This window comes from Fundulus heteroclitus, unplaced genomic scaffold, assembly GCF_011125445.2.
Source record: "Fundulus heteroclitus isolate FHET01 unplaced genomic scaffold, MU-UCD_Fhet_4.1 scaffold_38, whole genome shotgun sequence".
Classification (NCBI taxonomy): domain Eukaryota; kingdom Metazoa; phylum Chordata; class Actinopteri; order Cyprinodontiformes; family Fundulidae; genus Fundulus; species Fundulus heteroclitus.
Window position 1 is genome coordinate 1,653,855 of NW_023396792.1, and position 15,290 is coordinate 1,669,144.

The 15,290-nt window shown below is 39.3% G+C and overlaps 1 protein-coding gene across 15 annotated transcripts in view; it reads left to right on the top strand.

The window, feature by feature from the left end:
• The window catches only part of plekha7b (pleckstrin homology domain containing, family A member 7b), a 91,162-nt gene that overhangs the window by 70,573 nt on the left and 5,299 nt on the right, over nucleotides 1-15,290 (top strand). For all 15 annotated transcript variants that reach the window (XM_012850687.3, XM_036130735.1, XM_012850691.3 and 12 more), the window contains 11 exons: nucleotides 2,636-2,785; nucleotides 3,504-3,605; nucleotides 3,848-3,959; nucleotides 4,129-4,316; nucleotides 5,046-5,237; nucleotides 5,329-5,446; nucleotides 5,587-5,678; nucleotides 6,915-7,136; nucleotides 10,488-10,715; nucleotides 11,887-12,020; nucleotides 13,270-13,418. In XM_012850687.3, coding sequence (XP_012706141.2) covers nucleotides 2,636-2,785; nucleotides 3,504-3,605; nucleotides 3,848-3,959; nucleotides 4,129-4,316; nucleotides 5,046-5,237; nucleotides 5,329-5,446; nucleotides 5,587-5,678; nucleotides 6,915-7,136; nucleotides 10,488-10,715; nucleotides 11,887-12,020; nucleotides 13,270-13,418 — 1,687 coding nt within the window. The remainder of the gene's footprint in view (nucleotides 1-2,635; nucleotides 2,786-3,503; nucleotides 3,606-3,847; nucleotides 3,960-4,128; nucleotides 4,317-5,045; nucleotides 5,238-5,328; nucleotides 5,447-5,586; nucleotides 5,679-6,914; nucleotides 7,137-10,487; nucleotides 10,716-11,886; nucleotides 12,021-13,269; nucleotides 13,419-15,290) is intronic.

Sequence of the window (15,290 nt, forward strand, 5' to 3'; positions counted from 1 at the left end):
AAGGGTGCCAGGAGCTTTGGCTTGGTGAGGTAGTATATTAAAAAAGGTTATTTTGTAAAAATCCCTCACAGTTGTTGTGGTTAATAGAGAAGAGTTACCAACTTATGTGCCAGCACGATTTTTTTTAACCTCAGGTTTAAACAATGACTCCACACTCTCAAAAACGTACCTTTGTTAGACCGAAATCGGCGGCTTTTTACCTCCTGACCAAGGGCATAGAGGTGGACTGTGACACCGTGGAAGCATGCCACCTGCTTCCATCAAGAGATTTCACTGAGACACCTGCAATCATCACCAGGTCCATAAACAGGAAACACAAGCTTGCTTTGTTAAAACAACAGGCTGTTGCTTTAAGATCTGACAGTTTCGTTAACAAGCATCTGACCAAGAAGAATGATGACATTGCCAGGAAAATCCGGTTCCTCAGAAAGCAGAAAAATTCCAGTTGATGTGTACAGCGAGGCCCAAGGTTTTTATCAAGCTGAATGGAACAAGGTTCATAAACACGTATAGGACATTTGGGAGCACAAGTGCACAATCATCAACTCTGGTTACCAACACTAACACGTTAGTGTTAATGTTGGTAACAGCAAACAGGCTTGAATCAGAAACAACCGGACCTTCGCTCAGTTTTTCTGAAAACGTTTCAACACCTCTGCAGGAGTCACTTGATCAACCTGCAGTTGGAGCACTGCTGTTTTTGAGCCTGTGGAGGCGTTGGTGTGGAAATCTGGAACTAAGAATATTTAATGTCACGGACTCTGAACGTAAGGACATGAAGAGGATTTGGATCCAGAAAATGAATCCATCGATGGTATTTAAAACTGTTGCTACTGCACTTACCCATGTAAAAGGGAAAGTTAAAGTAGACAAACTCTCATTTATACATTTCAACAGCAGAGGTTTACATGCCCATTTCCACAGCATCAAAGACCGTCTACTCCAGCTCAAACAGTCATTCAGCCTCACCGCCATCTAGGAAACCTGGATCAGCTCTGAGAAGGGGACCGGCTCTGAACCGGTTGGTTCCGAATTCAGTTATACCAAGAGAGAAGGGAAAACTGGTGGAGAAGTAGCTGCGTATGTGGACAGAAACTTTAAGTATGAAATTGTTGAACATTTGTAAAAGGTGATAAAAGTTGTAGTGTGAGTTTATAACTGTTGATATATTTATGTAAAAAGCATCAGGCTGATATTTAGCTGTATACACAGAGCTCCTGGTTCCAGTATAGAGAACTTTAGATAATTGTCTGAGGAAACATACAGACCTACAACTCAGAAGGTCTTTTTCATCTGTGGGGACTTTAATATTGATATTGAACTCAAACAAACCAACTGATGAGTTTATTATTACCATTCGTAGTCTGAGCCTTTTCCCCAAAATTACTAGACCCAGCAGGATCACATCTGACAATGTGACTTTAAAAGAGAATATATTTACAAATCTCATAGATAAAAATGCAATAAGTGGATTATTATTTATTGATATCAGTGGTGATGACCAGGTTTTGTAGTTTCTAGCATACTCTACAAGAAGAATTATTAGTCTAATGCAAAGTTTAAAAGGCTAAGGACTGACAAATATATAAATATATAAATGATTTTTAACTCTTTGTGTCAGTTTCCCTGAGAAAAAGAGAGATCCCAATGGGATTAATAAAGTTTTCAATCTAGCTCATTATATGACAAAAACTGGCCAATGAGATGTTCACTCTTAAAGATAAATATGGAGATGCTCCATGGTTGCATATATATATATATATATATATATATATATATATATATATATATATATATATATATATATATATATATATATATATATATATATATATATATATATATATATATATATATATATATATATATATATATATATATATATATATATATATATAAATGTTTAATCTTGCTTTAGGAGTATTGTTAACTAAAACAAAATAAGATTTTGTTCAAGTTAACAGGAAAAAAACATTAGGACTATTCATGTTAAAGACTATAGGACAGAGATGGAGAATGATTACAGTTTTGTTTCTTGATACCTCTTTTCTGACAAATTCAATAAATAAGGTGGTGCATTTATGTATGTGTAGGTATATATTCTTACAGTTGTATATAATCGGTAATTATTGATTACTTTAGTCAAATATGTAACATGTTTTTTTGTGTTCTCACTGAGGAATGTGTCTGTATGTATTAATTTTGATATTTTGGTCAAGATATTTTGGAGAGTCTGAAATAAATTCATTTATTATTTTATTAATGTTTGGTTTGTTTTTCTTACAGAAAACAAATTTCAGTTTTTAATAATTTTATTAGCTTATATTTTGCAACAAAAGATAAATTTACTTTCGTTGGCTTTTTATACATCTTTACTAGGGGTACCATATACTGTGGTGAAAGCTATTTAGTAAAAGCAGTTACTGTGTTTCCTAATGTGGGATGTTTCCCACTGGAAAAAAAAAATTACTCAAGTTAAAGTTTGGATCCATATAAATGTTATGCAATAAAATATTCATTAATTAAAAGTTTTTTGTTCACATATCTTTACTAAGGTAGCCAATAAATATGAATGGGTGTTGCTTGACTGACAGCCTTCACAGCTGGTTGGCACGGTGTGTTTTGTGCTCTTTAGGACAAGTTGGAATCCGTGCTGGATGTTTCCCACCAGCAGATGGAGGAGTACCGAGATCAGCCGGCTCATGCTGAGAAAATTGCATATCAGCAGAAACTGTTGCAAGAAGATGTGGTCCACATCAGGGCTGAAATATCTCAAGTGTCCACAGTAAGACCCCAGCTTCTCGCTTAGAACGTTACAGTTAAAATAGAAACTCTAGCTCATTTGACCTTTTTAAATATAACTTGTTCAATATCTTCCCTCTCCAAAGCGATCACCTTAGAAGGATGCTCTATGATTTCCATGCTACTTTGGGCATGGTGTTGCTTTAATTGGTTGGGAACAAGGTTTTCACTTCTGTTTTTAGTTCCCTTTTAGCTGTTTCTGCAACTGGCACAATGTTTCAGGTTGACTGTGACTATCAAAATGAGTGATCGGGGGACTAACCAGAGGCTGACAACAACTCATCAGTGTGTTTAACATAGCCACATGGGTCAAAATGTTCCTTGGTATTCAAAATATTTAGTGTTTGAATGGTAAATGCATAGTTTCAAACCTGCAGTCACAAATTAACCACAAAATTACAGGAAATAAACACTATTTTCCCAGACATTTGCATTTGGTGGAGCTGGATTAGAGTGCAATCGGTGCATAATGTAATCATGAACGTACAATCATAAAAGAAAAAAAACATGTTTTCTATTGAACAAGCACAAGTATAATACAAGAGACCTGCAAACTTTTGATTTTGACATAAATGTGTGTGCGTAATGGATTGCTGTTTATTTCTTGAAGCTTATTAAATAAACACAGGCTTATAATCTCAAGAGTAATTTATTTTAAATCTCATTTTAAATCAGAGAGCGAGTTCTGTTCTTTCCTATAGGAGATGGAGAACGCATGGAACGAGTATAACCGACTGGAGAGAGATGTGGACTGGCTGAAGTCAGCCCTGCAGGGACAGATGAACCGCAGTGATCTTTCTCAGGTCCATCCCTCTGAGCAGTCTTTCACTTTCATACGCAGGCTTTAATCAGGAGGAGCTACAAATTACAGATTTTAGTTTCTCATTCAAGACAAAAAAAAAAAAAAGGCATTCGGTTGGTATCTGATCAAAGATCGTCCACCAGTTTCATCTGATTTGCCATAAAAGAAAGTCTGTGTATCTGAGGAGTTGTGCAGTATGTCTTGAAGAAAGTCTATGTGTTCTGTTTGTTAATGTCTGAGCAGCAGGAGAAAGTTCAGCTCAGAAAGGAACTATGGAGGATCGAGGATGTCATTGCAGGACTCAGCACCAATAAAGCTAATTACAAAGTCACAATTGCTTCCGTTACCAACCCAGGTGAGGTTCCATATAATAACTCCAAATACTAGCAGCGCTATCTAAAAATCAAGTACATTATTCCTACTCTCCACTAAAGCATTGAGTGCTTGTCGGGGTTTTTTTTTGTTTTTTGTTTTAAAAAAGCCGTATATTCTTGTTACATTTTCATCCACATCGCGCTCCCCAGAGAGAAAATTTGTGCCTTCAGTGCCAGTATCATCAGTGCCTTCTGTGTCTGGGAGCCAGACTGCTGTGGAGATGAGATTGTCCCAGCAGCAGCACAGCCCCCACCTCAGCCAGGACCCCACCCTTACCTCCAGTTCCAGCCAACAGCCATTACACCACTCTGCAACCATCTTCAGTGGGTTCAAATGGGTGAGTGAAGAACTCTTTGTATATCCCCCTCCTCAACTCGACGCCAGTGTGACCAGGTTACTCCCAACCTCTCTCCAATCAGCTTTTGGTGATATGATAAGGGAGATATTAAAAACTTCACTGAACCTTACCTCAAAAACTCTGAACCAACTTTTTAACTTCAGTCCTCACCATACTTAAACCATTCATGCATTTTCTAAATTCTCCACCCATTTAAGGTAAGTTTTAACAAATAAAGTCTCTTTACACAATACCTGAAAAAAGCACAAGTTCCAATTATCCAAGCTGGAAACTGTCAGAAATTGGCAGGAAACCTGATTCTCATCAACTATATTAGTCAGATGCAAGTTATTGTAATTAAAGCCATGTTTTTTTTTTAAGATTAGGTTTTTTTATTAACAACATGTACGTTTACAGGGCATTTGCATTTTTTAAATGGGCCATGGTGAGTTAAACATCAGCCAACTAGTAAAATAATAAGAAAATAATTACTTTAAACAAAGTTTACTTAAATTGTTAGCATAAAAACTCTTGTAGTTTGTTCAAGAATTTCTTAAAACAAATGAAAAACCAAATGAATTAATTCTGTCTCAGTCTCAGAGACCTTGAAATGAACCCTTTTTAAACTTAATATAGTCTTCATGGGCTGGTAACATAGATAACAAATTTTTAATCTTAGATTATTAATATTATTATCATAAGTTGCTCACGGTTTTTCCACATGTGTAGAGTGAAGAAGATGTGCCTCCCAGACCTCCTCTACCTCAGCTCTACAGTCCAGAGGAGCATCCTCCGGCTGTGCCGCCGTTGCCCCGGGAGACAACAGTCATCAGGCACACCTCTGTGCGTGGCCTCAAGCGCCAGTCTGATGAACGCAAAAGGGATCGAGAGATTGGCCAGTACACAAACGGCGACGGCAAGGTACACGTGGCTTTTTTTTTTATGTTCAAGCTCCTGAATTCACAAATCTGAACTGGTTTCTTTTTTTTTTCATCATATGTGTGTCTCTCAGGTGGAACTGCGACCTTTCCTGAGTGACCCGGAGCTCATGGGGTCTGGAGACGGTTCCAGCCACAGCGGTGTTGTAGCATCTGGGCGCGATGGAGGTTACCAGACACTACCAAGCAGAGGTAGATGAATGAAAGGCCAACGCTAACGCACTCTGCTCCGACTCGTGGGCTGCATTTACATTTTTACATGTTTCCTTTTGCGCTTGCATTTTCAATGTCATTTAGAGAACAGTGTTTTATAATTTGTTGGTTTCCTTCAGGAGCGGCTAGCTCCTCTCTGAGGGTGAATCAGTCTTCGAGCATCTCCTCATATGTGACTATTCGAAGATCAACGTCATCAGCTGGTGTGACGGTGAGAGTTGGAAATAAACAGATAGAAATAAAAAGCTCAATGTTCAGTTCAGTGGATCCAACGGTTTAACAGAGTTTTCTCTACATTGGTTAAATGGCTTGTTGTACACGTTGACTAATGACTAATGAATAGGTAGAATAAGCCTTACAGAGGCCTGATGAATTTTTTAAAGTCTCATTACCGTTTTCTCTTCCGCATGCACAATACCATATACATTTTTTGATGCAATATGGAACGATAGGCCATAATACGTTACAGTAAAATTTGAAAAATACAATTTATTTTACCAAGCCTTGGGAAATTTCTTTTGGACTCGCGTCTATCCCAATTACTAACTTTACTGAAGATTCATGAATAAATACTATGGGGTTTTTCCACCAAACACGGTCCAGCATTAAACTGGGGCTACTGCTAGCTAAGCACAAACTTTCTGTTTAAACCACTGAAGCACTACAGCACCAAAGACGTTTTCCTAGCTTGGCACCAAGTCTTTTTGGGTTGGTGGAACCTCTTTTTGGGATGGAGGGGGGCTTACAGTGATGAGCAGCCAGTTAAAATGCTTTGAGCTTTAAAACTCTAGTTAGTTGTGCTTCCAGTTTATTTTAATACATTTAAAGCTGGTGGCTATCCCTGGCTGTCATTGGCCGAGAGGCGGGGCACACCACCAGTTTGTCAGTCCATCATTTGAAAACGCAGAGACAAATTGGACAGACAACCACACACTTACACTTCAGGGCAATTTAGAGAGAATAATGAACCTAACAGTGATGTTTTTGCACTTACGCTTTCTACATGCAAACTCCATGCAGAAAAAGTACAGGCCAGGATTCAAACCCGGAACTTCATTGCCGTAAGGCAACAGGGCTACCAAGTGCCCCTCCCTGCGGCCCATCAATAATTAAATTAACAATTATATAATTGTAAATATAAATAATTAACAATTAAATATAAAATCATTTTCTGACACTAATACTGTTTTTATGATTATTTAAGCGGTTTGTGGTTTTATTAGCATGGTATGATGCTCCATATTTTTATTTTTTTATTTAAATTACAGTTATTAAGCATAAAAAAATGTCTGGCCTCTTATTATCCATCTGATTTTAAGTCAACTCAGTTTTAAAACTGGATTTTTCCTCATTTTTTCCAGCTTTTTATTTATTTATTTACTATTTTTTGCTGTCTGCTGCATCTTTCATTCTACTTCTCAACTTCGTTTCCTCCTACTCATCTCAGGAGAGACCAAAAAGTGCCTTGGAGCGCCTGTACTCGGGGGACAAGGTGCAGCATCAGCAGAGGGGGAAGATGAGCGCCGACGAGCAGCTAGAGAGGATGAAGAGGCACCAGAAGGCCCTCGTGCGCCAGCGCAAGCGCACCCTGAGTCACGGGGACCGCCACGCATCTCCAACGGCGCGTGCTTCTTCTTCCCCGCGCCCGCTTTCGGCCGACCTCGGATCAGTATGTTACTAGAACAGTACCACTCACACTCTCATGCATGACGCCAAGCAAACCGAGAGTGGGGATCTGCAGTAAAGCATGCCTTCACTCGGTGCAGATAGTTTTCCTTTTCATCTGACTTTATAAGTTGAATGTTAACCAGTCAGTTAGTGCATTATGTTATGTGGCTGTTTAACTCTGTATGTGTCTAATTAACGGGTGCTGTTATCAGTCATCGATTGTTTTTCACTCCAGGTATTTGACTTGGGACACCAAGCAAAATAACAGGAATCATTCATGTGGCTGCGACTCTGTTTTTTTCCAGACTTAAGAACATCAGTATGTTAGAAAGCCACCACTAGGTTTATACTTTAGGCCTCACGCATTGAAAAAAAAAGTCAGACATTATTAACTTTCTCTTTTTGTTACATGCTAAAAAAATAGAAGGTTTATACAGAGACATATGGCGCCTTGCAAAAGTAATGGAACCTCTTGCACTTTTGCACATTTGTACACAGATTGGTTCGTAAAGCCTTTGTGGAAGACATAGAATGGATAGTTTTCAAAATTTTGAATAAAAGAAAAAGATCTGCATTTGTATTGTGCACTACTACCTTTCACTTTCCTGGTATGTCTCTTCAGACTGTGCACATCTGGAAGGCTGAGCTTGGATCAGTCATCTTGGATGGAGAGTGTCTGTGAACAGGCATTTCCAAGTAGTGTCAAAATCCCTAAATTGAATTAAGATCTGGACTTGGCACTGTTTTAATACATTAATACATTTGATCCGAACCATTGCCCTGGTTGCCCGGCTAGCATTGTCCTGCTGAAAGGTGAACCTTCACCCCAGCCTCAGGTCTTCTGCTGCCTCGATCAGTTTTTATGTTACGACATTGCCCTCTGTTTAGCATCATCACATCAACTCCGACAAGCTTTCCTGTCCCTGCTAAAAAAAAAAAGCATCCATCACCATGTTTTATCATGGAAATTTCTTGTTCAGGGTGATAAACATTCATTCATTTTCCACCGTATAGAATTTTGATTGTAGGGCATAAAGCTTTTCTGTGTCGAACACCTTCTTGTGTGTTTATTGTCTCCACGACATGGCTTATGGCAAACCTAAAATGGTATTGCTAATACCTCTCATTCAATGATGGCTTCTTCTACAAATACCATATGTTTGAAGATAAGTTATCCTGTCAACAGATTTTCCCACCTGAGCTATAGACCTCTGTAGCTCTTTCAGAGGCACCAATGGTCTCTTGGCTGCTTTTCTGTTTCATGCCATACTCGTCCATCCTGTCAGTTTCGATGGATTGGTTGACTTGCTGTTGTGCATCATTTTGGACAATGAATTCAAATTGCTACATTGGGTGTTCAAAGTCTGGGATGTTGCTTGAAACATTTTCACAACTTTATCTCTGACAAGTCTGGTGTGTTCCCTGATTGTAACGATGCTGTTTTATGCTCGCATTACAGCGGCATTCCATTTGCCTCGGAAAACAAAAATAGGAGCCGGGAATGGGGCAAACCCGGGTAAAAAATTTTCCCATTAACACACTCGGAGAACTCGAGATCCAAAAGCAAAAAAAAAAAATTAGGATTCCACTGTGGCGACAACCAGGAGACCTGTTGTTTTGTTCCTAGTACCTCTTATAAACACCCTGTAATGCTGAACTTTCACATGCAAACGACACCTTTAATTTGTTAGGTCCAGAGTCGCAGCCGCTACATTGAAATGTGTTGTAAAATAAAGATCTTTTATCATAGCTTACTGTTGTTGATGCGAGGAGCTGACATGTTGGATCCAACAGTCGTCCTTGAAGAAATACCCCGATTTTCCGAGGGGAAAGTGCAACCATAGTGGCTGTTACAGTTTCCAGTCGGAAGCAGGGATTTCCTACTGGAAACGGAATGCAACATAAAGTTGATCCAGGTTGAATCGGTTTACTGATTAGCTGACTTCAGAAGCCCATTGGTTGCACAGGATTGCATTAGGAGCATCAGCGTAAGAGGATCTATATGCATTTGCACACTGACATTTTTAAAGTTTCCAATTGCAAGAAAAACTAAAGCCCTGTGGCATTCTCCTATTCTCTAACTATGCACCTTTTTACAGAATAGAAACTTAAGGGGTATAAATACTTTTGCAAAGCGCTGCGGATACCTACATCAATGTGCAAAATGGTTGTACTTTATACTGTGCCTAGGTAATTTTTAAAATCTGTTAAATATGTTTAATTGAATTCTGTGAAACAGTTAACACACTAATTATCTTCACTAAAAACACTTAGTACCATCCAGTCATCGCTTAACCCGCCCCTTGTTCTTGTTGCTCGTTTGTCACATAAATGTAATCCCATGTATCACTAACATTTTCTGTGCTTTCAATCCATGACAGTGTTTTTGTAATGAAAATCCTCAATTCATCAGTCATTGCTCTTCTCATTTAGAAATCAGAGCCCGCCGTTGTTTAATTAACTATTGACTTGTCTAAGCACTCCATTAGTGTTGTGTGTGTGTGTGTGTGTGGGTGTGTGTGTCTCTGTTTGTGGAAATAGAGAGGAAGTAACCACTTACCTAGTGACTAGGTAATATTAACAAACGCTGCACCGTACACATACAAGCTCACCCATCCCGCCTTCATCATAGTTTTCTTTTTTGTTTTTACAGGAAAATAAAAGCTGTGTGGAGTTATTATGAATCAGGACCTAGTGTTTGTCCTGTTTCTCAGACCTACAACTAAAAGCATTTTATGGAATCAGTGCTGATGTCAAGTAAATCAGTTCGATATCAAAACGTAGCTCAGCTGTTTTTCATCATGTCTTTATCTGGTAATTGGAAAAAAACAAAACTTTTTTTTTTCTCTTTTAGATGTGAATGTTGCCAAAAAAAATAAACAGTGTTTTCTAAATAATTTAAATTGCCATGTTTTCTTTTATTTAGTGACAATCCCCCCCCCCCCCCACCCCTCCCACCTCCATGGACACACAATATTGTCTTGTTCATCATTAAAGGTTTTGTTTAATGTTATTTCCTGTTTATTTCTGGAGCATCTTGCTGTTCACCTTTATCACCGCCACAGAGTCTCATAGTGAGTGTGTGTGTGTGTGTTGAGAGCTTTCACTTCCGTCTATGCACGCATACTCATCTATGCATGTGTCTTGTGTTTCTCATTTCCGAGTGCATCCGCAGAAAGACAGAAAAAACAAAATCTTATCGGCTTTTTTAAGGTGAAGCGAGGGCTGGTTTTGCTGTGCAACATGTGTTGTGTGATCCGGTGAAGCCAAGCGAAACGAGTCGTTTTCGCTCTTAGTCAGCGCAACTCGAGGACGGGTGATTTGTTTCACACTCTCTGTCTTTCCTGTCCAGTGGAAGAGAGAGCAGGAGTTTGACCTGCAGTTACTGGAGAGGGCCGTGCAGGGGGAGGAGGCCCAGGCAGTTAGGAGTGTCCAGGGGGAGGAAAGACCCCCTGAGCACAAAGAGAGACCCCGCTCCCACTCTGATGAATGGCTGACCTTCCGCTCCACGGCCACAACCCCTACCACGCATGAGGTCGACCTGGAGCCGCTGGAGTATGACCTGGACCTAAACAAAGAGGTAAAGTGTCTTTTTTTTTTTTCTGATCCAAGAAAAGAAAAAGAAAGACGGGGGCATTACCACAGCACAGACATTTGGGTCACACACCTTTTTTTGACATTAATCAACTTTGGACCTTCAGTTTTAACAGGGATTTAAATGTTAAATTCTTTTTTGCATCTTGAAAGTAACCTGTGACTTGACCTGAAGGCACTCAGTTTAAACCTGTCCCTAAATAAATTTTGAATAGCATCAGGAAAATGGAATTGCAATATTATTAAATAACGAGACAGCACTATTACGCATTCTTTAATTTCAGACAAAGATAATTAGAGTAAATGTAAAAAGTAGTTTTCAAGTGATTTTCTATTGGGGGAAAAAGTTATAGAAGAAAAAAAAAAGAACTGACTCTTTGTGAGGGAAACATGATCCCATGTTAAATCATGAATCAACTCTTGATTTACTTGTGGGTATCAGATTTATATCTGACTGAGTTGCTGTGCCATGACCTTAAACAGGCTGGCCATCCTTCAAAGCCTGCTTATGTAGCTCAGTTAAAGCAATTCATTCTGCACAGAAGATCAGGGGAAAATGTCTCCACAACAATGTAAAACTCCGATTCCCAGTTATCCCAAGCACTTGATGGTAGGTAACGCCCAAGATAGCACCATCAGCTATCCGGGGCTTTCATTGATAAATGAAATCCTAATTGGGCAAATTGCATCCTTTATGTGTTTGTCAAATAAAAACATAATGAATCTGTAAGGGTGGAATTCCCTTTTCGCTGTCCTTTATTTCATGGAGGATGAACAAGAGAAGCAGGAAGTGAGCCTACCAGTACTTGTGTGGCAGAACATTTGGCAGTCTGGTGTTGAAGGAGCAGGAGAACACTGAGTGATTGGTAGGATGGAGACAATTGAGTTAAGGCCTTTATTTTTATTTGGTGCCTCAGATGTACGTCAGGGTGAGCAGTGGGCTGCAACTTGACACTTTATTTCTAAAAGAAGGCAGTAGTTGTTCAAATGCCCCCCTGATGGACGAATACAGGATTGTTCTATTCTATAGTAACTAATCTTTATAATCACATTACCCGCATTAAAGTTGCAAAGCACCTTATACATTGTTTAGGTCTTACTAATTTCTGTCACATTTGGTGGACCTGTGGAGAACTCTGTCGGCTTCTATCTTTTAGCTGTCCAAGCCTCAGAAAGTGTTGATCCCAGAGCGCTACGTGGATTCAGAGCCAGAGGACCCACTCAGTCCACAAGAAGAGGAGGAACGTCATCGGAAGGTGGAGCGTATCAAAAGCATTTTGGCAAAGTCAAGGTACCAAATCTGTTTTCTGGCTAAATTAAACTGAAATTTACTGAAGTTTAGTTGATGATAGTAATGAGGTGGTTCTTGGGTTGTAGGAAGGCGTTCAGGTTTCCCAAACATCTAGCTTCAATAGTCACCAAAACAAAGGAAACTTCACATAAAGGGATAGTTTAATTCCCTGTTTGTCTTTGGCTCTTAACTCCTTTTTTTTAAGGGACACTACATCAGAAATGTGACTGAATTTAGTAAAGTCATAAAAATACATGTATATCCTGTCTGAAGTAATTTCCCACTATTAGCAATCAGAAACAATATGCAGTCTTTTTCAATAATTAAATACATAAAAGGCTTGTTTATCACATTAAAAGTGCCTTTTGACAATAACAGCCTTTAAGAGGTATTAAGCATACCTTTAATTAAGTCCCCATTTCTGTATTAAATGCTTTTTTTTTATTTGTATGATGTAACATTGTAATGTTAAATGTTGTGTTTTCATTAGCAGTAAATGTAAAACCATCATAATTAACCAAGATAAAGGCTTGAAAACATCTCTTTGTGTGTAATTAATCTATATGTCTTAATTTTTAAAAATGAATTACGGAAATAAATGAACTCGCCAATAATACAGTTATTTATTCTGTACATAAATGCTGCTGTTATCTAGCAACCTATGACAAATTGAATTGGCAGTTATTCAGTGAGACCTTTTCTCATTTTATCTTCAGACAAAGAATATATAAAACGGTCTATATAGTCTGCAGAACACAGTGCAATGAAGCCATTTCTTGTTTAAAACAGTTGCAAGCTGGTGGCTTCGGCAGATAATTCAGCTTCTGGATCAGGGTGTGCTGGGTAGTTTCTGTAGTTTCAGGATGATTTAAAAATCGGAAACATGAGTGACAGAAAAGCTTTTGTGCTGTGATTCGTATTCTCTGAGAAATGGTAGAAAATAATTATGAAAACCACCAGGTTATGTTAACTTGTAAGCCCAAAATGAAACAGGCTTCCTTCCTATTGCATTTGATTGTGACGTTAGCGATCGTGATGACTTGGGAAGTCTATTTGAAGTCAGTCATGGTCAAAAAGACAGACCAATTTTGAGTCAAGATCTTATAAAAGGATGAAGAGTTTTGTTTGTAGTAAGAATGGTTCCACCTGAGTGAACAACTCGAGCAAAACCCCTATAGCCTAATAATGTCCATCAATTCAAGTGTCTTTACTTCTCCCCATTGTGTCTTGTGTGTCTTGTCTCCAACAGCGTGCAAAACATAACCCCAGCGGCGTCTGTGGAGAAGCCCGAGGCGGGGCTGGTGCCGCTCGACTCCGCTCTTCAGGAGCAGGAGAGGATCATCACCATGTCCTACGCTCTCGCCTCGGAGGCGTCGCTCAAGAGCAAACTCGTTGCAGGTTGGTCACTTGTCTGGATCTGGATTATCATCTGGCCCCTGGAGCCTGTGACGGAGGTTCTGGTTGCACATCTTTGCGCTGTAGAGAATTGCACCACGGAGGCACGTACGGAAATAATTAGCATGCGTTTCGGGACCGATAAAGGGTGGCGATGCTGACAGTTTGAGCAAAATTTCTCCTGGCATCACACTGGCATCTTTGGGGGTGCAGAGGGAATCAAGAGAGGAAAGCAGCCTTTCAAGATAGCTGGATTGATGAGAGGGGCGTAAGGTGCAGAGTCGAGCAATAAGGCTGTTCATCTCTTAATAAGTGAATATTATTTCTTATTACGACTGCAGATAGTCTCTAATTGCAATCTGTGTAGGATCTTTTAGACAGGGGAGGAATCGCTTGATGAGGCCATTTTGTGTGCTGATCAATGAGCCCAGTCAAACTCTGCTCTCCATCTGCACGCCGCCGCCGCCGCTTTGAACGCGGCTCTGAACCTGCATAAAAGACACCACGCTCACATCTCATCTCTTTCATACTCTGCAGCAGACAGGCGAGTTAATTTTCACTCTCGCTGCAGCAGATTGTCAGTCTGTCTGCGTTGCCCGGCGCGCGCGCGCGGGCGGGCACGGCACGCACGCAGACACAAAGACGCGCGCGTGGATCTGTCACACACGGTAACACTCAAGCTGTCAGCGCGTGTGGAGGCTTAATATGCACAGTGAAGCAAAGTCAACAATTATAACATTATTTCCAGCATAGAGAAATGCCAGAGAATATAACCGGTGGCATGTTGTCAGCGCGGACTGAATCAATGACTCTCTCTTCCTTTGGTGTTTAAAGTGAGGCCTGTTGGTGCACTTTCAAACTCATGAATTTAAAGAAGAATATTTCCTCACAGCAGCATGCGTGGCAGGTTTCAGTACTGCTGCCGTTAAAGCAGCAATATTCATCATCGCCGCAATTATATACAGGAGAACTGACAAAGGTGATTTGGATTGCTCGAGCTGTTAATACATAAAAATCCAAAACAATATATTTATTCGAGGATTGCTTGCCAGGGGGGTTAAACTAGTTAAACTGGCCTTGGTGGTTTAACGCTTTCTACGACTAATGCTGCAGACAATTGCGATACTAATTAAAATATCTTATCAAATAAGTTTTAATAACTTATATAATTAAGCTTTTATTCTCTTTGTACACGGTTACACGGAAATTAGAAGAGCTCCTTCTACCTGTATACTGTTTACACAATGGGAGAAAAGTACAAGCATGCATGCTCAGTTTAAAAATGTTTAAATAGCAATAATAAAGTAGTGATAAATGGTAAGAAACAGGACAACCTTTAAAATGTTTAAATTCTAGCTGAGGTGTCAGATATGAAATTAAATTCAGTGCCTAGATGTAGGGATTTTAAATATTTGCCTTTTTTTTTTTGTTTTTAGTGTTGATCATTGTGTTTGGGGAAAGTTGTTGAGAACATTAAGGCGGCCCCAGTAGTACTAGTATCTTCACAAGGTGAAGCACATGGGGTATTTTCAAGCACATGCAAATGTTTTCAATTGTTCAAACTGTGCTCCCAGGTTTGTATTCAATTCAATTCAATTCAATCAATTTTATTGTCAACTACAATTTGCATTGCAATCGAAAATTCAGTTCCAGTACAACCGTACGGGGGAACGATTGACTGAGGCCTTTCGTTATGTATTTATAGATAGTTTTACATTACCAAATAAGTTAGGGCACTGATGGGAAACTCAGATTATGACATTTTTTTTTTTTTTTTTAGTAGTAACAATATTTTCCAGCTTGTAAAATGTTTTAGAATGAGTCAAAAACCAGATAAAACACAGCATTCCTGTCATGATATGTTGAGGGACCCTA